The sequence below is a fragment of the Macaca fascicularis genome, chromosome 14, assembly GCF_037993035.2.
Source record: "Macaca fascicularis isolate 582-1 chromosome 14, T2T-MFA8v1.1".
NCBI lineage: Eukaryota > Metazoa > Chordata > Mammalia > Primates > Cercopithecidae > Macaca > Macaca fascicularis.
Window position 1 is genome coordinate 51,993,239 of NC_088388.1, and position 25,951 is coordinate 52,019,189.

At 34.6% G+C, this 25,951-nt stretch overlaps 1 protein-coding gene across 3 annotated transcripts in view; it reads right to left on the bottom strand.

The window, feature by feature from the left end:
- Positions 1-3,198: 3,198 nt before the first annotated feature.
- FAR1 (fatty acyl-CoA reductase 1) overlaps positions 3,199-25,951 on the bottom strand; it is a 64,988-nt gene continuing 42,235 nt past the window's right edge. For 2 of the 3 annotated variants that reach the window (XM_005578560.4, XM_074014225.1), the window contains exons 5-12: positions 25,447-25,624; positions 24,513-24,557; positions 24,279-24,397; positions 23,236-23,303; positions 21,594-21,765; positions 14,427-14,556; positions 8,586-8,713; positions 3,199-6,938 (exon numbers count right to left, since the gene is read on the bottom strand). In XM_005578560.4, the coding sequence (XP_005578617.1) occupies positions 6,776-6,938; positions 8,586-8,713; positions 14,427-14,556; positions 21,594-21,765; positions 23,236-23,303; positions 24,279-24,397; positions 24,513-24,557; positions 25,447-25,624 (1,003 nt within the window). In that variant the 3' untranslated portion in view covers positions 3,199-6,775. Of the gene's footprint in view, positions 6,939-8,585; positions 8,714-14,426; positions 14,557-21,593; positions 21,766-23,235; positions 23,304-24,269; positions 24,398-24,512; positions 24,558-25,446; positions 25,625-25,951 lie in introns of all 3 variants that reach the window. The other variant, XM_015435043.4, reaches the window with a different exon arrangement.

Consider the following 25,951-nt stretch of genomic DNA (forward strand, 5'->3'; position numbering starts at 1 on the left):
AATAAATTGTTGTTCCCTACTCACAAGAAAAATTGTCTCAAGCTAAAAATTCAGAATGAATGAACCCTCACCCTTTATTGGAGATAAGACATTTTTTACACTTTTATTTTTCTAGATCCAATCATCCTCATCCTTACATTACTTTAAAATAAAAACTTTGCTTTGGTTAAAAACTCATTCAGGGTCACTGCAGAAAACTAATATAAAAGAACAAGGGGCCCATAACCACCACATAGCGCTAACTTCTTTAATATTTTGGCCTTACTCTTACCAGTTGACCTTTTTCTATGTACATGTTTTGTATCATGTTTTATACATTTTTATTTTTTTTTGAGATGGAGTCTTGCTGTCACCCAGGCTAAAGTGCAGTTGTGCCATCTTAGCTCACTGCAACTTCTGCCTGACAGAGTCAAGCAAGTCTGCCTCAGCCTCCTAAGTAGCTGGGATTACAGGTGTGCACCACACCTGGCTTTTTGTATTTTTAGTAGAGATGGGGTTTCAACATGTTGGCCAGGCTGGTCTCAAACTCCTGATCTCATGATCCGCCCACCTTGGCCTCCCAAAGTGCTGGGATTACAGGCTTGAGCCACCGCATTTGGCATTAATCATTGATTTTTAAATGGTGCTTACTTGACCCTGTCCCAAAATCCCAGAAAAGCACTCTACTTAGATCATGTTGGTATGGCATGAAGACTGACTTAGACCAGTGTTTCTCCAATCTTAGTGTGCATCAGAAATACCCGGAGGACTTGTTAAAATAGATTGCTGAGCCCCACCCCAGAGTTTCTGACTCAATAGGTCTGGGGTGGGGTCTGAAATTTGCATTTCCAGTGAGTTCCCATGTGATGCCCATGCTGACTCCTCTGGTCTCGGATTGCACTTTGAGAATCACAGAAAACTGAAAAACAGAGACTGGTTGTTTAAACACTGGTATGGTCTGTATTCTCAAAAAACAAGCGACACCACACCAGTACTTTTTTCTCTTAAATTTTCATTTAGAAAATATATTTAAAAGTCTGTTCACTTAAAGTACAAAATCTACTCATATTTAATAGAAATTGGGTATGTCAGAGGCATCTGAACAGAGCAACTCCGTCTTGAAGAGGGGCTAGGTAAAATTAAGGCTGAGACCTGCTGGGCTGCATTCCCAAATTAGGCATTCTAAGTCACAGGATGAGATAGGAGGTCGGAACAAGACACAGGCCATAAAGACCTTGCTGATAAAACCGGTTGCAGTAAAGTAGTAAGCTAAAACCCACCAAAACCAAGATGGCGATGCGAGTGACCTCTGGTCATCCTCACTGCTACGCTCCCACCAACGACACGACAGTTTACAAATGCCATGGCAACATCAGGAAGTTACCATAAACGGTCTAAAAAAGGGAGGCATGGATAATCCATTCCTTGTTTAGCATACAATCAATAAATAACCATAAAAATGGACAACCACCAGCCCTCGGGGCTGCTCTACCTATGGAGTAGCCATTCTTCATTCCTTTACTTACTTAATAAACTTGCTTTCACTTTATGGATTGAGAATTCTTTCTTGCATGAGATCCAAGAACCCTCTCTTGGGGTCTGGATCGGGACCCCTTTTCCAGTAACAGATGTGCTTTAGCTAGCAAAACCTTCTTAGTGTTTTTCTAACAGCCATTGAACAGCCTATAGTGCATTCTGAGTGTATGAAGACCCTCAGATGGCCCAACAATCTCTACAGCCTCATCTCTCTTTAGCCATCCTCTCCTTTAGCACCAAAACATTTCCTCTCGGTTCCTTACACCTCCCAGCCTTTGCAAATGCTCTTCCTGAAACCTGGATGCTTCCCTACCCCAGCATTCCACCAATACGACATAAAACCACAATTCAAAAGTCCTGTTTGCATGGGCTTTCTTGAAATAAGCAAGAAATCGCTCCTCTGTGCTTTTAGTATTTTGTTCTTACCTGTCATTACATATTAAAATTATCTGCTTATTTATCTATACCAAATCATAAAATCCTAAGGGAAGGCAGTGTGCCATATTCAGGTCTGGGCCACTGAGCAGCTTAATTTATGTGATACAGATAATTGCAATATAAGACACAGTGCCTAAATCATACCAGGCACTCAAAATGTGTTGAATGAATGTTGAGTTTTTGAAATGAAGTCAACAAAGACATTTAGTACAAGTCAGGGAACCTCTGAATAGTCCAGAAATATCTATATTCCTATGGTGAAAGGCAGTACAGTATAATGGACTGGACCGTGGGCTTTGGAACTAGTCTTGAGTTCAAGTCTCGGCTCTGCTACTACCGGTGTAACCTGGGGTACTTTATTAACATCATATACCTTAGTTATCACACTTACAAACACAGAGGGCGTAAGTGGATTATTACATGTAAAATGCTTAGAGTAGTGCTTGGCACATTGTAAGAACTTAACAAATGTCATTAGTGTTGTTTTTATAACATACAACATGCAATGCTGGTTTCGCTCTCAAGAAACCAACAACCAACTTGGGAGAAGTTAGGGGAAATGACAAGAACCTGTTAAAGATGTGACATAAAGCAGAAAGTTAGGTATTAAATGTCAAACAACTAAATACTGATAAACAATCTGGATGACTAATAAAACTACACCCATCTGTTTAGGTTCAGCTGTTTGTTAGAAAACAAAAGAACAAAAGGCAGCTATAATACTAGACTGAGCCATATGAAATTTCTTCTAGGTCAAAGATATATTAGCATTTTTATATGGCTCAACCTAACACTTTCCAGTTACACCTTGCTCAAGACAAGTGAAGGGACGCTCTCTAGATTTATATGAGAGAGAAAGAATTAGGTTTACTGTACAACAGCAGAAAATAAAGGAATTCTGCCTCCAAAGCATCTTTGGAAGACACCTAATTCAACTTTATGGAACTTTAAAAATGAAAATTAAATGTCTAGAAGAGAAAAGTATTTTGAAGACAATAACTAGGAATGTTAACTTTGTTTTAAATAAATGAATTCAGAAAAATCTTGATTGTCTCTCTTGTCCCTTGTATAAAATTATAGGTATTATAGCTATCATCTGTGATCTCTGGCCAAAAAACAATTATGTCCTTATTTCTCTGAGTTCAGGCCCACGGTAAAGACATTAAACTTTTACTTACCATTTCATGTTTTTCTAAATAAATGAACTTTAGAGACATCAACTTGCAAAGGAGCACATCAAACTTACTGTTACTCAAATTTTTCTTTAATAAAGACAAAGGAATTATTTAACAATTTTTGCACAACTATACTTAACTGACAAAGATGATTTGTTTAGGATCTTAAGGACAGCAAAGATATAAGCTAAGAGGGTATCACCAGGAAAAAGACAAATACATCCTATCACTAGAAAACGCTTCAAGACAAAAATATTAATTCAATAAGAAAATATTTCTTTTTTTTTTTTAATCACAGAGACTATTAAATTAACTCATTTCTGTAATCCAGTTACGTGGCATACATTCCTTTTTCTAGTTTCTCATGCAAAAGGTTGGAAAATTTTTCTCAAAACAGAGCAAGTCACCACTAATGGTTTCAAGTCAGGGCTGGGAGTCAGCCTAGAAGAGCATGCTCAGAAGGCCATTTACACTTACCTGACCCCAGCCTGATGCTCTCCCCATCCAAAAGGGTTCAATTAATTTCTATTACTAATGAATTATCTCTTATACTTAATAGACATATACATTACTACAAATGTACCTATAAATTAACAGGATATTATTCAGTGTGGAGGAGAGCAGCTGGAACCTAATGACACCTTGGAGGTCTCTTGGTTACTCTTTTTAGAAAATAGAAAAAAACCTGCCTCCTTCCAAGTAATACATAAAAATAACACTTTAACACAAAGTGTTCATCCTGCCTGTACGCTTCCCCTAAAATGCCGTGTGAGCAACTCAGAATTAAATAAAATTAGGATATAAGAATTAACAAGTACACCTAAAACAGACAAGAAGTGTAAGTAAGGACTGCTTCCTGTAATCCTAACCATATTGTTTCATGGATAATTTTCAGAACATAAAAATACAATAAATACTATAATGGAAATATAGGGATTCATTTATTACTTTTTGGTTTACAAACAAAGGCACACAATAATGCTTCTATTTCCTTCTTATAAAAGATTATCAATTTACATTAAAAAAAACCCCACAAAACAAAAAATCCCAAGTTAATTCCTACAGACAACACAAAAAAAGGGGGAAAAGGAAATTCTTTTCCCTGCTTTCAAGCTTTATTACACAGGTTCAAAATGATTATTTTATGCCATCCTTAAGTCAAAGAACGTACTGCCCATGCTTCTCTGCACTGAATCTTAGGACATGTTAATGTTGTCAAGTCAAATTTAAATACAGTCTCAATGACATCACAATTTACAAATGCGTATTCCAGGATTAAAACTGAATAGGGGGAAAAACCCCAAATGTTTCATAATACAGTTTAATCAAATGAGTTAAATGAAATAAGAAACATTTAATTTAGTAGGCTATCCTGTTAAATAACAAGTTTGTGTAGGAAACATAATCAAACAACTAAAAATCACATCTAGTAAATGACACAAATGACTTCTCAAATCTTTAAGTCTGACTTAAGTTCAAAGTCTAGTTGGTGGGGATTAACAATCTATATACTCTTTATACTAATCTTAGAACTTTAAATTCTAGAATGACAAACCAATTTATTCATTAGTTTTCTTTTGACCACAGAATTCTAAACACACAAAATTAATGCAGCGGCCTCAGCACCCTCCCAGTTAACATTTCTTTAAGCTAGATTACAAGAACAATAAAACAGTTCAGAAGACATACACTCCCTATGCACTTCACAGGCCTGCCCAAGTTGTCCCCAACTCTTTTGCAAGACACAAAGACAATTCATCTGATTCTAAGTCTATTCGGCAAAAGTATAAAAATCATACAAACGTCAGCATGTTTTCGACACATTATGGAAATACATTTGGAGAGATGGAGTACTGAATGTATATTATGTGGACCACTTTAAATAAAAGGCATCATTATTTATTCCATTTTCAGACATTGTCATGGTCTCTTATACCTTTATATAAGGTATGGTCCTAGACCAGAGACTTTAGTATCATTCCAAAGAATATAGAGATATTTATATACATATTTCTTTTAAAATAATATTTAAAAGTTTTACTACACAAAATCTGGCTTCAACATGGAAGCATTTTTCCTTTTCAAGATTATACACCTGCATTAAAGTAGGTGATTTCCTTTACATTTAGTTTTTCATAATAGCAAAATAAACTTCTTATACATTGCATTTAAATTGACAAAGAAAGTTAAGATGTAAAGCTCCATGTAACTTTTTGTATTGTGAACTGTTGTCTTTAAACATACTCCAGATACACTGTTGATTATTTAATATAGTACAACTTGATCAACTTAATTAGAAGTGTTATGCTGAACAATTTGTTAAATCAAATGTATGTTAAAACAGTAAGTAGAGTTAACTATTATGATTAAAAGGGAATTTTAATGTATCATTAAAATATACATCAATTTTCTTGCTATTACTTGTTTCTATAATGCATTTCTTTCTAAAGCTAAAACCACATGCATAAAAAATAAATGATACCTTAAAACTCATTCAACAGTTTGCTACTGTTGTGGCATGTAAATAAAGTCCTTTATTTAATTTCATACACATTATCTGAAGCATTATTTTATTTTTTGTGAAGGAATTCAACTTTCAAGGTCAAAATTAGTATGTGTTTACACACGAGGACATTTTCTTAACGTTATTACTACCTGCAAATACATTCTTCCATAATAATGCACTTTCAGTTTTCATTGGAAAGATAGCACAAGCCTTTTAAAAGTCCTAAGAATAAAATTTATAAAGGGAGGAGAACACAAGTATGGTGAATCCCTCCCAACTCCCACTTCCAACAAAGTCTCAAGAAATCCTCCTGCTTCAAAACATACACGCACTCTCACAGGATTTTTATTTGATCATAATGTGGACAAGAAAACTGTATTCCTATTCTTTTTGATACTAACAGTTTTACTGAATTTGTTTTCACTTTCTGTCAAAAAACACGTAGCATATGTTGTTGATATGGATTCTCAAACCCATTTAGATGCAATAGGGTCATTAGAATAATATAGCCTTCTGATTTTAAAAGCAACTGATTGCTAATTGAAAAACGATATGCATCAGACATTTAATCAGAAAAAGAAAAATGAAGACATGTCTTTCATGTTTGATATCATTTAACTTACAGAATGATGTGAAAATAGGTTGGTTATAATTTTAACAAAACTAAAACCCACTTCAACTAATGAAAAAAATCAAACAATGAAGAATCAAATATCTACCAACTTAGCTAGTATTACTGTCCAAATAAATGTCTTCCATTGCACTGAACATTAGAATTAGAAATTCACTATATGTTAAGGCATATTTTAATTAATATGTTCCAGAATTGCACAGTTATACTGGTCAGTGTTCCTATTTCCCCACTCTTGCCCTCAGCCCATCCCTTTCTTCTAGGGCTCAAAATATTAAGTCATGGTTTTGGTGGCTATTGTAGATTTGAGCTGGCATAACACAGTGTGTTCACTAAGTTTTATGAGCATAAACATTAAAATGTTACATAAAATGTATCATAATTTACTTCGCACTCTGATCTAAGATGGTTTAATGTCTTGACAAAAGGTGAGATGACTTAAGTACATTTTACATTTTGTGCATTTAGATCACCACATGTATAGATGTTCTAATGCTGAATTCTTGGTCTTCAGTATCTCATAGTGCTGGATGCTCGGAAGTATGACAGAAACTTGTAACACAGACTAACCACAAAGTACCAGATGTTTCTTGCCATTTGTGATCTTGCAATAAAAATGCGCCAGATGAGGATCACAAGGATAGTATTAAAACCATAACGTATATTCCGCAACCTGGAAAGCAAATCAAGAGATATGTTAGACAGTATTTTCTAGAATAAAGTATTGTTAGATGGCAGCTAATTAATACTGAGTTTCTAAATCAAAGCTCGAATCTGTATTAATTTGAAACTTATGCTAGACATTAAGTATACTGTAAATAAAACAGATACGTTCCTTGAATTTCTAGAGCTTCCCATCTAATCTAAAAAGGTTCATTCGTTACATACATCACAGTACAGACAAAATAGAGCAAAGTTTTTTTTTTTTTTACATCTTTAGTTGCTTACAAGTTGTCAGACAAGTAACTTACTCCTTCAGTTAGAGCTGACAGTCATAAGATCACAGGCCAACCGGACAAGCCCTCATCCAAGTATAAAACATGGCATTAACTCGATAAAGGAGGATCTTCCCTTTTCTCAAAGAGTAACAACATATTACTCAGCTCATGTTTCAACAAATTTTGATGTTTCTGATGGTGTTTCAAAGAAATACAAACCTTTAGATATGTAATAATGCTACATAAATTATACTCACTTCAGCAGGCAGTGCAAGATAGGACTGCAATGTAAGAAAAATGATGTAGGCCGGGCGCGGTGGCTCAAGCCTGTAATCCCAGCACTTTGGGAGGCCGAGACGGGCGGATCACGAGGTCAGGAGATCGAGACCATCCTGGGTAACACAGTGAAACCCCGTCTCTACTAAAAATACAAAAACTTAGCCGGGCGAGGTGGCGGGCGCCTGTAGTCCCAGCTACTCGGGAGGCTGAGGCAGGAGAATGGCGTGAACCCGGGAGGCAGAGCTTGCAGTGAGCTGAGATCCGGCCACTGCACTCCAGCCTGGGTGACAGAGCGAGACTCCGTCTCAAAAAAAAAAAAAAAAAAAAAGAAAAATGATGTAGAGAAAAAAGCTTCGAATAAGGAGTCAAAGATCAATATTCTAGTTTGCTTTGCCACTCAATACAATATGGCCTAGGCAAATACAACTTTCCTAAGCCTCGATTTCCTCATCTATTGAACTGACTGCCCTGCAAAGTCTCACAGAGTTATGAGGCATGAGAGGGATAAAAATGTGAAAGTCTTTAAAAGTGTCATAAAAATCATATTAAAAAGCACTACAAATATAAGAGATTACCATTAAAAATTATCTGCATCTTTGAACGATAGATTACCAGTGATTTTTCCTCTTCTATTTTCTGAGTATTAAAAAAAAAAACAGTATGTGTTACTTGTATAAAGAGATAAAGATACAGCTCTATTTTATGTAAGAAAAAATATTCTATGTTGAATAATGTATTCTCTTCTCTTCCTCCAAAGATTATTGAGGATTAAAATAAAAAAAAAACCTTTAAAATAGATTATCTACATTTTCTTTCTTCTAATATCTTTACTTTTTAAGTAGCAATATAAAGAAAGATAATAGTAATTTCTGAAACTCAATTCCACCTGAACTTCATACTAAGAAAGATATAAACTGAAGACAGTAAGTTTCAACAATCTTAGGCTAAAGTAATACTACCATAGTTCCAGTCCAAAGGTAAGTAATTTTCCTTAATATAATAGATTAGCAATATCTTTTATTCAATATACCAGTTTACCAAAAAAATTGTGGAATATTTCATAAGGAAGACAAGAAGCAATCAAATCCATGCATCAAACTCACTTGTTCAGATGTTTTCTGGCTGCAGGGAGGCCAGACATTTCTTCATTCAATACGTACTTCTTAGTTCCCAAGCAGTAGTTCTCTATATATTCTGCCCAATGTAACTGCCGTACATCAATATTGAAAGTCTACGTTAACAAAAAAATTACTGATTATTTTCTTGACTAATTTTTCTCACAACCAGTCAGAAGTTCATACTTTTTCTGAAGGCCAGTTCCAAGTGACATAATTACAAAATTCTTAAATACAGAATTAACTTCTGAAATCTTACTGCTAGTCACAGAAAAGTTCTTATTCCTAGTTCATACCATCCATTAAACATGGAAACATTTGAGAAGATAATCTGGAAACTAATGTCAGCATTTAAAAAGTAGTAGGTTAAATGTAGGAAGAAAAAAGCCTGTACCATTTTGCTAAACAAAGAAAAAAAAGACAAAATTCTATTGTCCAAATAGATCTATGTATTCCTCACTACTTTATGCATGTACTGATACATTTCCAGTTCCTTTCTATCTGCAGTCTCTTCTCTCTTCCTGTACATCAAGCCTACTGAACAGACCAATGTTCCTGGAGAATATTTCTGACATCAACAGACGTTATAAAAACAACATCTGACATCATATCTTGATGAAAGCTGGCAAAGGAGTTTGGATAACAGTAATTCGACTATTTGATGAAAATGATAGGTAAATCCAGAAAAGAAAGCCTTCAGAAATGTTACGGCAAAGTAAGAGGGCTATGCACTGCTCAGTGCCCCTTAGCATATAATCAGATAATTTTTTGGAGTTACAAAGATATTATTTAGTATATACCATCACTTATTTAAAAATAGCCAATTCTAGGAAGGGAAAAGCTACTATAAAAAATTAGTAAAATATAAAAATGCAGTAACTCTGCATTAAAATGAAGACTTAGGAGACATTTTGAGAAGGTATATGTGTATGTTATTGGGAATCCCATAAGAACAGTTTTTTAAAAAAATGGAAGAGAAGCAGTATCTGAGAAGACAATGCCTGGAAATTTTCCAAAAATGGTAAGAAACCAAGTCACGAATTTAAAACACAAATACAACTCCCACTCCCCCATCCCTGCCCCAATACACATCTAGGCATATGAGAATCAGAAAAAGGTCCTATAGATTACTTCCAAAAGAATAACTATTAGACTGTAAGTTGACTTCTCAGTAGAAGCAATGAAAGCCAAAAGACTGAGAGATGTTTTCCAAGTACTCAATGAAAATAAGTGCTAAGGTAAAACTCTATGCCACTGTAAATATCCTTCAAAAATAAAGGTGAAATAAAGATATTTCTAGAGAATAAAACCTGAGACAATCTGACATCAGCAGAAAACCCATGCTAGAGAAAGTAAACTCAAGGATATTCTTTAGGCAGAAGGAGAATGATTCTAGATTTAAGTCTGGGGATAGAGGAAGAAATAAAGAGCAATAAAAGGACAATTAACCCTGGTAAATTTGTATGAATATTTACTGCATAAACCACAATATACCGGCTTGTGTGGCTTAATATATATATACAGAATTAAAACATGCATTATGGCCAAACCCGAAATTACTTTTGCACCAACCTAATAACAACAACAACAGATACATGCTGATCCTTCACTATCAGAGAAGGGTAAAAGTATCAATTTATATTAGACCTTGCTAAATTAAAGGATACTATAATCTCTAGAGTAACCCACTAAACCAAAAAGGAACATAATTCTATGCAACACACATAAGATGGGAAAAAATAAAATTATTCAAAATATAATCTAAAGGGCAGCAAAAAAAAAGAAAAGAAAAGAAAAGAAAAAAGAACTTAAAACCAGCATGACAAATATAAAGCACAAGTCAGGCTAAATCTAAAATGATAGGAATTACATAGGAGTTAAGTTCTCCAATTAAAGGCCAAAAATTGTGAGACTGAAAACAAAAACTAAGAACTATATGCTGCTTACAACTAACTATATGCTGCTTACAAAAGACATATCCAAACGATAAGACACAAAATGACTGAAAATAAAAGAATGGAGAAACATACACCATATAGTTCTACCAGCAATGTATAAGGATGCTGATTTGTCCAGGGACTCACCAGAGTACACTGTCCAAGTTTTAATTTTTGCAAATTTGATAAATAGTAAATAATATCCCAGTCTAACTTTAGTCTGCATTTACACTGAGTAAAGCTGAGTATGTTTTCAAACTTGTGAATCATTTTCTGTAAACTATTCATCTCTCTAATCTATTTTCTGATAGGATTAATTACTTCTTTTTCTTTTTTTTTTTTTTTTTTTTTACAATTTTTATATAAGCATTGTATGTACTAGGGAATATATCATTTTGTTATACCACTATATATCACCTAAGTGACTAAAAATAAAAATCAAAATTAAAAGGCCAAGTGTTATGGAGGATGTGGATTAACAGGAACTCTCATACACTGTCCTTTGGAATGTAAACTGATACAACCACTTTGGAAAACTGCCATTACCTGCTAAACTGAACGTATGAATGCCCTATGCTATCCTATTTCTAGGTATATACCCTACACAAATGTGTACATATAAACGTAAAGAATGATCGTATGATAATTATTCCTAATAGCCAGAAACTGGAAATAACTCAAATGTCTATCAACAGAAGAATGAAAAAATACTGTATAATACTATTTATGTGAAGCCAAAAATAGGTAAAACTAATATTTCGTGCTAGAATTCAAGAGCTGTTCCCTTTGGGAAGAAGACAAAGGAGGTAGTGATTAGGTGCATTAGTCCATTCTCACATCCCTACAAAGAACTACCTGAGAATGGGTAATTTGTAAAGATAAAAAGGTTTAACTGGCTCATGGTTCTGCAGGTTGTATAGACTTCTGTTTCTGTACCCACCTGTGCCTCTTGGGCACTTTTAATATGGCCAGTCCAAACTGAAACATGCTATGGAGTATAAAATGCACCCTGGGTTTTGAAGGCTCAGTATGAAAAAACAGAAAGTAAAATATCCTTTAAATAACTTTTAGATTTTTGATATGTTCAAACAATATTTTTGATTATATATTGAGTTAAATAAAACATTATTAAAATTAAAAAAATAAATGGGAAGAGAAAGGAAGTTAGTACTGTATGAAAAAAGAAACTCTTGAGAAACTGTAATGAACCAAATCTACAGTCTTTTTTCTTTCTTGGAGACAGGGTCTCACTCTGTCACCCAGGCTGTAGTGCAGTGGCACAATCTTGGCTCACTGCAACCTCTGCCTCCTAGGCTCAAGCCATCCTCCCACCTCAGCCTCCCAAGTAGCTGGGACTACAGGCATGCGCCACCACGCCTGGCTAATTTTTGTATTTTTTGTAGAGAGAGGGTCTCACTTTGTTGCCCAGGCTGGTCTTAACTCCTGAGCTCAAGTTATCCACTGGCCTCCCAAAGTGCTGGGATTACAGGTGTGAGCCACCACGCCTGGCCCCTACTGTCTATATAAGACCTACATTAATCTGAGTTGTGCTAAAAACCTAATCAGATACTTTAAAGGGGCCCTGGCTTATAAATGCCAGTTAGCTAATTAACTAGGCTACTGGTAGAAGCAAAGGCAAATCCTTATCAGAAAACTGTAATTTCAATCCTGGCCTCAAAAAAATTCTCGCAGAAATCCTCAAAGAATATAAATTTATAGTCAAACAAATTTTTTTTTTAAAAATTAGGTGCCATGGGTGACACCCAGCTCAATCAATAGATGGCAGAATCAGATGCTGCAAATCATCTGGAAGTTTAAATTATCAGAAGCAGAATGCAAAACAATCATATTTAATATGTTTCAAGAAAAAATTCTAGAGACTGTTTAAGAAACATTTATAAGATCTGAAAAATAAATTATACTTTCTAAAACTGCAAATAAGACAACTAAAACTCTACATTCAATTGGATAGTTTAGACACAGCTGGCAGACTGCCACAGAATCTTAAATTATCTAGAGTTTAGCCCAGAAACACAGAGATACAAAATAGGAAATTAAGGTTAAAAGATTTGGAGGACAGAATAATCTAACATACACTAGGAATTTTGGAAGAAGATATAAGAATAGTGAAGAGGCAATATTTGAAGAAACACTGGCTAAGTATTTCTCTGAATTGCTGAAAGACACCAAACCTCAGATTCAGAAAGCCCAATCCAATCAAGGTAAATTTTTCAAAATTACACCCACTTTCATTGTGATACTGCCAAGCGGCAAACATAAAGAGAAAATGGAAGAGGAGACAAGAATAAAAGATCACCTATAAAGGAAGAGTCAACTACTGACTTTTCAATAGCAACAACGTAAGACAGAATATAAATAAACAGGTTTTTTTTTTTTTTTTTTTTTTTTGAGACTCTCACTCTATTGTTCAAGCTAGAGTGCAATGACGTGATCACATCTCAATGCAGCCTTGACCTCCTTCAACTGATTCTCCCACCTCAGACTCCTGTGTAGCTGGGACTACAGGCACAAGTCACCACGCCTGTCTCATTTTTTTATTTTTGTGGAGATGGGTCTCGCTATGTTGCCCAGGCTGGTCTCGAACTCCTGGCCTCAAGACATCCTTCCACCTCAGCCTCCAAAGTATTGTGATTACAGGCATGAGCTACTATGCCCAGTAAAAAAGTTCTTTAACGTGCTGAAATCATGTTCCAAAACCAAGGGTGAAACAACACACATATCAGACAATCAAAAACTGATAATTCACTATAAAACAGACTCCCTACTAAAACATATTCTTGGTATGCTGAATATATTTCAGACAGAAAAAAGATCATAAGGAGAAAATCTGAGAGCACAGACATTGGTATACATATATACATATTACACACACACACACATATATATATAGAGAGAGAGAGAGAAAGAGAGAGAAATCTAAATAAAAACTAAATGAACAAAATAATATCTCATCATGGGGTTTAAACAGAGAACTGGGCTGGGTGTGGTAGCTCACGCCTATAATTCCAGCACTTGGGGAGGCTGAGGAGGGTAGATCACCTGTAGACCAGCCTGGCTAACATGGTGAAACCCTGTCTCTACTAAAAATACAAAAATTAGCCGGGTGTGGTGGCGTGTGCCTGTAATCCCAGCTACTAGGGAGGCTGAGGCGGGAGAATCACTTGAACCTGGGAGGCAGAGGTTGCAGTGAGCCGAGATTGTGCCATTGCACTCCAGCCTAGGCACAGAGTGAAACTCCATCTCAAAAAAAAAAATAATAAAAAAAATAAATTTAGAGAACTGAAGTAATGTATTAATACAACCATTTTAAGTGAGTGGGAGTGGTAATCACAACTAAAACATTTTAAGGTTCTAAATAATATTAAGGAGGAAGCTATAAATATTGCTTAATTTAGTCTGTGTTAGATATACATGTTAAAACATCTAGAGTAAGCTCAAAAAAAACATACACAAAGAATTTAAGTTCCAAACTAACAAAGGGCAAAATATGGAATAATAAAAAGTAAAAGAGTTTATAAAAAACAATTTATTCGAGAAGCGTTTTCTCAAAACTCAAAGAAAACAAAGTGTTTGAAAGAAAAACACATAAAGATAAAATTCTCTCTGAAAGCAACATTAAGGGAAAAAAAGAATCAACATTTCAATCATGCTTTGAAAATACCTTTGCCACTCTAAAATATTTGTATTAGAAATGTTAAGATACAGCAATTTTATTTCACCACTAACAATTATGACTAAAGCTTTATGAGAGACTATAAATAATGGCTTTCTTGTTGCATAATAGCTGTGGAAAATATTTCTCAGCTTGCTAATGGTTCTGTAATTAGTATCCTACTTATTTTCTAATATAAAACAGAAAATACTTGCTTGCCTTTTTATCTTCAGGGTTTAGTTGATTCATTAACATATTGACATTGTCAGTATTCCAAACCCAAGAATTACTTGTGAAATATTCAAGAAACACCATAGCTTTGTGAAGACGAGTTATTGTTTTCATCATCCTGTATTGTAAGAAAAATTGACAGATTTATATTTTGTATAGATTAGGAAAAATCCTATTACCACCCAGGGTGTAAGTTTCCCCCAATATAGACATTAATATTAAAATTATAACATTTAATCATTAAGTGTACCAAATCAGCAGGGAATAAGAATATTTCTGCATCTTGAATGAACAACTTATAAATCCAAAAGGAAACTAAATGCTTTTTGAAAGCAGCAGCAAATGCATTTAATACTACCTAAACAGAGTTCTGCTGATACATAAAATTAATTCTCAAAGGAGAAACAATACTCTTAAATTTTCTACACAAAATACTAAGCAAATGAATGGATTCAATTAATATTTCGTTGCTTTCTATTCCTTAAACTACATTTTAATTCACAGCTGCATTTCCTAAGATTTCCTGTGAATTCATAACATACTGTGTTATATTTATAATTCCAACTCTTCAGCACTGCTGAAGCAAAGAATACAGAAATGTTCGTTTGCCACATAGTCAACTCTATTCATTTAAAAAAACAAAACAACTTTTCTTTAACAATGATTGGCACCACTCTTGATCATCTGGATGTGCTGTGAAATCAATGACTCATGCTGAAAACTATCTGAAACAGATACCCACTCACCTCCGCATACCCCACCAATACGCATCCTTATAGAAATAAAGGAGTGTGACACCCTTTTAAAAGTGTGTCTTTAAAGAAAGAGTGTGATTGTTTTTGAAAGTACAAGGAGCTTTAATCTTCAAATCTGCCATTTTATATATCATGGCTCACTGTAAGTCATTGATATCATAACACTAACTTAAGCAGTAACATCTATACAATAATATTTATGATAAGTAGGGAAAGGGAAGAAAGAACTTTTTGAAACAAAACAAACACCAAAAAAATCCCAACTTCTGTGAATAGAAAAATAATTTGTGGAGAAGTACTTTTTAGAGATTTCATTTATATTATAATAACAATTAGCATTATATGTATCGAATAGTTTAGACAGTCTCAAAATTAGGGGCTTTAGAAATAGGAGGGGCATGGAGGAAAATTACATTAGAAATGAGGAGAAAAAAAACAAGAAAGTATCATTAGCTAAGCAATTCTGATAACACATTCAATACATTTAGAAATAAACTATGAATCCAGAATAGTGGAAGAAAATGAAGCAATATAAATTAGGTAAAGAAAAACTATATTTCATTCAATAAAGTAATTTCAAAATAAAATCTCAATTAAACACAAAATGAATTATCAAGCATCAAAGGTAGTTTTTGAACAGGGATAGTTCTGTAGATAAAAAGCATCTGAGGGGGAAAAACACATGCTGCTCTTAGAAAAGGTTAGGTGATTATTTTTTTCTAAAAAACAAAAAGATACAACAAATCTGTCACTAAATCAACCCATACTCTCATGCCAGTTTAGCATACTTAAATCTCTCTCTCACACACAGTTAACGTGGTTTTCCTATATATATCTTATTAAAAGTTTTTTCTTCTTAACTTTTTTTCACTGATAATTCTCTCACCTAATCTTATCTTCAGATTCATTCAAGTGACACAGTCAACCCTAACATCAATCAGTAATTCAGTCATTCAAAAAATAATTGCAATAAAAATTGGGGAGGGGGAAGATATTTGGAAGGCCATATATTTGTGTGTGAAATTTATTATTTATTATGCAACAAAAATACTGGATTGAAAACAGTTGAGGAATAAGAAGAAATGTAAAACTTTGCATCATCACTCCTTGGTTAAACATACCATAGAACAGATGTTGATGACTACATTGCCAGGTATGTTCTGAATATGTATTTATTCTTTATTACGGCAACTTAAAAATAATCACAATCCTTTAGACTAAGGCAAGATCTTAATGATTCTCTAGTCCAGGGTTTCTCAACCTTGGCACTATAAATATTGTGGGTCTGATCATTCTTTCTTGTGGAGGGCTATCTTGCATGCTCTAAGATGCTTGTCACCATCCCTGGCCTCTAGGTGCTGACAGCAGCCCTTCCCCAGTTGTGATAACTAAAAATACCTGTGAGCATTATCAAATGTCTCCAGTTGAGAAGTATACAGATTAAAAATAGATATCTGGTTTAGAGAAGTTAAGCTAGATAAAGTTATGCTAGTTAACCAAAACATAAGATCATGGAGCCATTTTTTAAAAAATGTCAGGTCAGATGCTTACCTAGCTCACATTCAGAATTACGTAAACGAGTAAACTGGATGAAATGAATGACATGACTGACATCAGTTTAATGTAGAATTAGGCATTATAGTAAGGCCCCCATATAAGGTATAAAGTCTATTACTGTGCTCAATAAATTTCTGAACAAATGAAATAATATAAATTATAAGACTTTGTATTTAACATTTATAAAATTGTCTAAGTAAAAAAACCTTTATATTCCTTGTTGCCTTCAGACTATAAGCTCCCAGAAGTCAAGGATCTGTCCTGCTTTGATACTTAGAAAGCCTCACACAGCACAAACCTCAGGTAAGAAGATTGTTTACTTAATATTTCCTATTTAGGAAAGATGAATTTCCAAAGGTGCCTATGATATGATCTCCCATCCTACATGCCCACCTACAATACAATGTCACCTTGACTGTCTTCTCAATGAAAGTTGAAAATAACTTAGAACCAACAGAATGAGGTGGAGGTGACACGATGTGACTTCCGAGGCTAGGTCAGAAAAGGTGTAGAGCTTTCTGTCTTGCTCACTGAATACTCACCCTTGAAGCCTTCAGTCACCTTGTATGCTGTCCAACTCTCCCTGAGGCTGCCATGCTGCGAGGAAGCTCAAACTAGTCCACAGGGAGAGGCCACATGGAGAGGGTCTGACACTACTGGAGAGAGAGAGATGCCCAGCCACCCCAGCTACTGTCCCCTTCCCCCCTTTACCACTCCCTCCACAGCAAAGCTACTCCAGTCCCTGTCTGACTACAATCATTTGAAAGATCCTGAGCCATTACCATCAAGCTAACCCTTCTAGAATTCTTGACCCACAGAAATTGTGACACACAAATAAAATGATTGCTTTAAGACACTAAGTTTGAGGTGACTTGTTATGTAAAACAGATTAACAAATCTCAACACAGATCTCAATACTAAGAGGGTCTGCTACAATAAAAACCTAAAACATGTGGTATTAGCTTCAGGGTCAAGTGGTAAACAAAATCTGTAAGGCCTGTTAGGTGAGCAGTAGTGAAATGTGAAAGGACAAGGAAAACATTATTAATGGAAGCCTTAAAGGGTTTTAAGAAAGCTGTTGGTGAGGGCTTGAAGTAAGGACAACAAACTGTCACTTCTGGTTATATGGAATATAGAAAGTGTACCTAATAAACTCAATGATCTAGCCGAAATTTGCTGAAAGAGGGCAAAAGAGGACAAAGATGATCTTTAAAAAATGAATTATTTGAGTGGAAATTTGGAAGAAATGTAAAATGTCAGCCAGGAATTCTTTAAGAAATGGTGTCTGAGCATAGCAGGGTAGGGGAAGATGAATCCTTTGCTAAGACTTTAGAAGGACCTAGGTAGTACCTTTTAGAACTTTCAGACAGACAAAAGGCACTCTCTAAATCTTAAATGTGTAACAGAAACTCTTACTGTTCAAAAGGCAGGATCTAAGAGGCAAGGATCTAAGATCTAAAAGTGTTGTCCCACTTTTAGAGGACCCAAGATAGAGAAGGGCTTGTGTCAAAGAGATTTATGGGTATGGCTTTAGTCTAATGGATTAGATTCCTTGAAAACAGATACACCGGAAACCCACACAATTTTTAAGCAATCATGTCAGATTAAATGTAAAGGGATAGACAAAAAAAACAAAACAATGAAGAAACTGCTATATTAACGGTCAGCAAACCAGGGCCTATATACCAAATCCAGTCCACCAACTGTTTTTGTAAATAAAGTTTTACTGGGACACAGTCATGTTCATTCATTTACCTATTGTCTACAGCTGCTTTCATTTTTAACAGCAAAGATAAGTAGCTTCAACAAAAACCATGTCCTGCTAAACCTAAAATATTTACTGTATGGCCCTAATTTACAAGGAAAGCTTGCCAGTTCCTGCCCTGATCCCCTAACCTTTCATGGGCAGGAAGCAGGATAAGAAGGCTACTCGGCTGCACACAGAGCCCACAGGCCAGTTTTTATGCATAAAGAAGGATGACTCAGAGGGCAGAGGCAAGAACCTCAGAGAACTCCCAGAGAATAAGACTCAGCTCCTAATCAAGAAATCATCAACATATATCTGACTGGAATTCAGAAATGTTATAGACCAGTGTTTGCTGGGTGTCTCCCTATTTCTCTCTTTTTGAATAAAACTGTCTAAAGCCATTTCCTATGCTTACCATCATTTATAATGGGTGTATGTAACTCGTTGCTTTAGTTCACAGATCAATTCTTGAGGAACTATACTTGAGGAGCTATACTGACAAAATCACTCCTAAAAAGCCTCATCTTGTCAATCTCAATTGACCAGATTTAGAAGACAGAACCCTGGCTTCCAGCTGATGTCACAGGGATCTAGGGCGGTCGGGGGGTGGGGACGCATGAAGGGGAAGGCAGGATGAGGAGGGAAGAAGCAACTGTCCTTTCCATGTAGAAGAAATATGAACTGTTTTGGCCAGAAGGTTGACTATAGCAGATTGTACTTTCCAAAAACGATGGCAACAATATCCTTCATCTTGACTACTTTCTAAATCCCCTTACTTGGACACAGGGCGGGGAATATCACACACCTTGGCCTGTTGTGGGGTGGGGGAAGGGGGGAGGGATAACATTAGGAGAAATACCTAATGTAAATGACAAGTTAATGGGTGCAGCACACCAAAATGGCACAAGTATACATATGTAACAAACCTGCACGTTATGCACATGTACCCTAGAACTTAAAGTATTAAAAAAATGTGCTATGTCAGGCACCAAAATAAAATTATGAACATATGAAAAAAAATTTAAGAAGATTTGTGACTCACTTGTGACTAGAAGAATGAGGCAAAAGTGATGCTGCATGACTTCTACGGGTAGCTCAAAAGGCAACACAGCCTCCACCTTACTTGCTAAAAGACTTCCCCTTGAAGCCATCAGCTGCCATGTAGGAAGTCTAATTCCCCTAAGGCTATCATTAATCCTTGCAAAGAACTACATGGAGAGATCCTTATGACATGACAAAGAGTAACATCGGTCCCCTTGCTATTCCATTGCCTCTCTGCCCACCTGCCTCTTTCATCTGATCACAAACACACGAAAGACTCCAAGCCAAAACTGCCCAGCGGATTCTTTCTCAAATTCCTGATCCTGACAGAAATAACTGAAAGAAGTAATAAAATGACTGTTGCTGTTTTTAGCCTCTTACTTTGAGATGATTTGTTGTGCAGCAACATCTCCTCTGAATTGTTTAGTAAACTAGCTGCTCACTTATTTTTTTAAAAGTTTACTAAGCCCCCTTTCTTTGTGTAAGGCAATGTGATATATTTAACTTGTTTTATTTTTTGACCCAGTTTTTACTTTTCTGCCCTAAATTATAACAATCTTAATACAAACAAAGCATGCACTGCCATCATTCATGAATTTACACCTGCTTTTTAGCCATGAAAGAATGCTTCCAATGGCAAGTACTGCATTTTGCAGATCATTCTAGAAAAGTCTGAAAATATTTCTTTATCTGTGCTAAAGTTGTTCAACACCTCTCACATATTTCAATTAGCTAACATATAGGGTTAGAAACATCATGGAAAAGCGAATCCACAGACAATACCTACAAGGAACTCAGATCCTGATACACTGTAATTGGCAGATACTTCACTTTTATTTTTTGAGTAGTTGATGGAAGTTCTGGGATCAGCATCTTCTTTATACAAAAATACTCAAATCCTGAACTCTCCAATCAAAGACTCTACTGTAATGCCATTGTAGTTTTAAAAAAATAAGTATTTTTATAGTATATCCCACTGTAATTGTGTGGTAAAGACAGTAGGAGATCTTTAAGTTTGTGGGATTTCAACAAAAACAAAAAAGAAAGAAAGTAAGGCTATAGCAACTATAAGAAAACAAAGTTTTCCATTTGTTATTAACTTTTTCTTTCATAACTATGCCATTCCAAACCTGGAAAATTAGTCAAAAACTGAAATAACCATATTATAAGCTGAATGGGCAGTTGAGATATTTCAAGTAATTTTCTAGAAGCATCCTATATTTTTCACATAAAACTGCACCATCCGTTCAAAGCAAAACTTTTGCCCTTAATCCCCTATAATAACTCATCCCTAGGTTTTTAAGAGGGAGAGAAGGGCTCAATTTCAGCTTATAATAACTATGATAACCATAATGTAGGACATTTCCTATATTATGGAATTTTGGAGGATCAATGACCCAATACGATGTGGTCCATAGTTAGTGTCCCCAAAGACCTCCAAATTCTAAGAAATGTCCTAGCATTCTGATTGTGATTAATCAGGTGAGTAAATCTAAAGGTAAAACTCATGCTAGTGATTTTCCATCTCTCCAGCAAGCTTCCACCACCTTACCAATACATAGTGTATTTACTGCTATTCTTCTTACCGCGGTTTCTGACCTGTCAACATGAGTGCAATCGAGCAATAATGCAGATACTCTATGGCTGACACCCTTCCGATAATGGTGCGATAGGCTGTTGGAATTAAACTTAAAACTGGGGCACCTGAATACTTGGTTTAAAGGATTCATCTTGAAGGAATGACTTACATAATATCCTGTAGGAAAAATAAGCGTCAAAGCATTTTAAATATTGTTATTTAGAAAGAAACCTAAAGTAAGACCTAGAATTCAATACATGACGATAACTTATCCAAACTTTAAACAAATTAGAGTGACTTACAACACTACCTTTGCTTTTCTGACAAAGTCTTAAATTCAAGAGTCTTCTCATTCACAAAAGGCTATTAAGCCTTATCATAAGCATAAACAAATACAGAGTTAATATGCATTTTAGTGTAAGCATGGGTTGTTTAACAGTCAGAGGAACAGATAAGACAGAGCTAGTCACCATTACCTTGGGCTTCTTCCAGTCATCCTGAGGTAGATATCATACAGGAATGCTGGGGCCTTATGGCTTACAGCAATCCAGTAATGATATAAAAGATGATTGGAGGTTAGATTTACATTGGGCCGTCTGAAGGCCTGTTCGAGAGGATTCCTCTTGAAAGTGGAAATTACATGGTACTCTGAAGAAGAAAAGTTGTGTAACAGCTTTGATAATAACCATGTAATGAAGTTTTGAAAAAAAAAATCACGTTTTTACAATGCAAAATATTTTACCAAAGATGTCAGAGTTCGTTCATTTAAAAAACAAACTTTTCTACTCTCTAGTAGCTAAGAGAATATGGTTATTAGACTGCTAAACTCAAGTGGTTTTATAACTGCTGCTATTCATGAATTTTAATTAGATGAATGAATTTTTTCTAAAATTCACTCTTAAAATCCTTTTAATGTTTTACCTATGTCAGTTTACAGTGTCACTTTCTATATTTCACCTCTCTCGATAGCTTCTTTCTTTCTGTTCCTCTTTCCAGACTCTTATTACTGTACTTACTTAAAAAAGAAAAGGAAAATAATCATCCTTTGCTTAAGATGCTTAAATTAACATACATCAACAGGCTTAAAACAACCCAAAATTAATTTCTGTTGTAATTTACATAGGCTATGTAATGTCAACACAATCAAACCTAGTATCATCTATATTAATACTTTACTGGAAATGTATACTGAGATAGTCACTAAAATATAATGCTCAATTTCAGCTTTTACTAAACTTTATGACACAATAAAAGATTACCAAAAAACCTAACTCATTAAAAATGTTTATTCTTGAAAGAATACTGAAAATAATTAAAGTTAAAATCACCTTAGATTTTATCTTTTTCTTATATGCTCTAATGGTCAATTTTACACTGAAATAAAAATGCCATAGAAAAATTCTAGGACAAATGTCATACAAAATTTACATTGAAATCAAAATTGTTCTGCAGGGGTAATTATTCAATTAGAGGTTAAATAAGATCTATCACTAAATCAATGCCAAAAAAAATTTTACTTTAAATTTGAACTCATCAACCAACTATTTAAAAATGATTCAATTTCAATGGGTTTTAACCATTTCTATTTAAGTTATACTATTCCTATAGAACTAGGAACACGTGTATCTGCTGTGAATCTGTGAATTTAAATAGATTAATAAAGGTTAATAGAAAATATTCTGGCAAACTGTATCCTACTTCCTAACTCCTTTATTTATTACTCTGAGTACCACTTGATATACCACCTCTTGTAAGAAGTGATACTGTCTATGGATAGGCAATATCAAGACCAAGGGTGCTCACAAGGGAGAAAAAAAGCACTGTTCCCATGCTATAGGTATCTATGAGGGCTACTGCAGATGGCAGCAGAAAAACAGCAAGGCTTAGACAAGGGTAGGGTGGGTGGGTAAGAATAGACAGCAGGATACTTTTAAATTTGTGAAACATTATTAAGGACCACAAGGTAGTATTGGTAGATATTACTTCTAAGATGACAATTAAGAACAAATTGGTAACTCAGTGGCCTTAATGTCTCATAAGTATTCTAACATTAAAACTTCAGGGAGCTTGGTTCTTTAAGATTTATTCTAACATTCAAAAACACAGGTAAAATCATACCAACTTCGCCCCAGTGGAAGGGATTAGTGCTGCCTGTTGTACAATTATACACCATGATGTTTCTTGGTCTGCAAAGACAAAGATGAAACCAATTAATCATAATAAGAGGCCAAACATATCCAATCTAAGTCCTACATAGTATTCGAGAAGACATGAGGATGATGGGCATCTTTTCTATACTAATTATTATTTTTTTAATTATCCTTAAAAGATTAGTTTTTATGTTAATGACTATTTACAATTACCCTTTCTTCTTCCCCTACCAAAAAGAATTACTTATTTTAAAAAAATACATTTTTTCTTTCACATTTTTCCTCCTTATATTATTAGGAATATCTGTTTTTAAACATGAGGAAAACATCAAACGACCTCAGCTCTTCTTGTCTTTTTCAGAGGATCTAGTTGAAAAAAAATTATGGACTAAGTTTCCTTATGCCAGAAACAACATATTCACATAATCCTATCTTTCTTTTTTTAGGACAGAAAATACTGATTATCAAAAATAAGGGTAGTTTACTACCTAGAAAAAAGAAGTTATTGGGAAGTTTAAAGTTTAAGTGTTACCTGTGAATGCTACTATTACCTTTTAAAGGAAAGATGCTCATGGGTTGATTAAAGCTGCTCTGGTTTAATCAATCATGTTTAATATATGTAACACCATGTTTAATACCATGTTTAATATATGTAAACCATGTTCTGTGAATTTCAGCTTTTTATATATACCAAGTTTTAGTTTGGATTAAAAAATCATCCTTAGGGAGATTTTTTTGTTGTTGTTGTTGTTGTTTTTTCCATTTTTAACCTCTAGTGAACTTGTCTATCTTGTAAGTAATACATGAGCATTAACATTAATTTTTCATTACTACTGATGGGAGCACTTGCTATTGTCTGTGATAATACCAACTTTTGGAGTTGGCAGTGCTACTGCCTAAATATTGGTATGGCAATATCTGGATGGAGGGATTAATTAACATTACTCAATAGGTATGTCTTCCCTTTTCAGTTACTACATATTTAATAAGCGACATTGTCACCTCATATACCTATTAACTCCGGAATACCAGGCTGCCGCAAGACTCATGTTGACAACTACATCTACAGGAACAAGATCTGCAAGGGCATTGTTGGAGGCACGTATTGTTCGAAGAATTCCTTTCCCTGCCTTTGTTGAAATTAAAAACAACACCTTAAGATATATAAGCCATAGTGTATATTTAAAGATATACAAAAAGCAGAAAAATGTATAGAATATTAAATAAATCAAAAGGTTTACTTACCGCAATAAAGAGACCACTTGGTCCATTAAAGTTATCAATCCATCCCTAATACCAAAAATTTTAAAAGGGGGAGAAGCTTAGAAACATTATGAAGCTAGAGACTTATTATTTGAACTCTACAACCCCAAATATATACTTGGTAGCTGTCTTCTAAAAACTAAAAAACATACTAGATTCAGGCCAGACTATTTCTACCAGTTCCAAACAGAAGCAGTCTTCCTCTGGGATCAAAAATGATTGAGTAAAATCATTTTCAAAGGGTTACCTACTACTCTTCCATTAACTCTCTGCAAAGAGAAATTTATAAAAGAGGGTTTATATTGTTAAATACTTTGGTAAAATTAAGCTTGTTCAAGTTTGATTTTATGCTATTTACTAATTCAGTATCCTGAGACTAGGGAAAATGGTAAATCCTCCTCAAAATTATGAATAAAACAGAAAAATAGAATAATTGTCAAAGCAACAAGAGATGCTGTCACTTACTACCATTACATAGACCTAGGTTTTGCCTAAATCAATTTACCCAACTGGTTTATATTTCTGCTTTCTCTCATTCCAGGAATTCACAAATACCTTAACACCCTGTACCTTTTTTAGCTTTGTGATCTACAGAGGAAGGGGTCTACCTCTTGGAAGATCTGCTTCTTTTTGGTACTAAGAAACAAACCAAATCTCCTCTGACTTAAGAAAATGTCACAGCTTCTGATTTAATTTTCAATTAGGATTTTTAAAATGTTGATCTACATTTCTATACACCCAGCATCACATTATAGAAATGAAAGTACCAATAAAATTAACTCTATGAACACAAAACAGCTTTGCCATGGTAATTCACCTTTAGTAAATAATACCTGTTCTTAAAGAACTGCCAGCTCTTTTTATACAACTTAAAATTCTCAACTCCAATTATTTACAAAGGTTTCTAACAACTTACTGGAAAAGGTTCTTTCCAACTGGCACCAACAATCGATGGCCTTACAATTGCCACATTTAGTTTTGCTCCTTCTTGTTGTACAACATATTCTGCCAATGCTTTTGTGTATATGTATGTATTAGGTCTGTCTCCTATCAATTTTGGCGTGATATCATTTACTAGGCCATCATCCATCCACCTGGTAAAGAAATTGCATACAAATATATTTCCAGATATTTTACTATAAAATGAAAAGCTACTTAATTGAACTTTGCACATTCAAACATACCTGTTGTTCTGACTCAAATCATTTGACAATTTTTACTGAAAAATGGAACTCAGTCTTATTTTTCTTAAACATCAACTACAGGTCCACAATCCCTTATCAGCAATTTCTATATCCAAAAAGATCTGAAAACTAAGAGTTCTTTTATAAATCATACGGTGGATAGCAAAATCTGATCTACACTGACTTACGGTCTTCTTTTTGATACAACTTAGTTTAAACGTTCATATATTTTATATG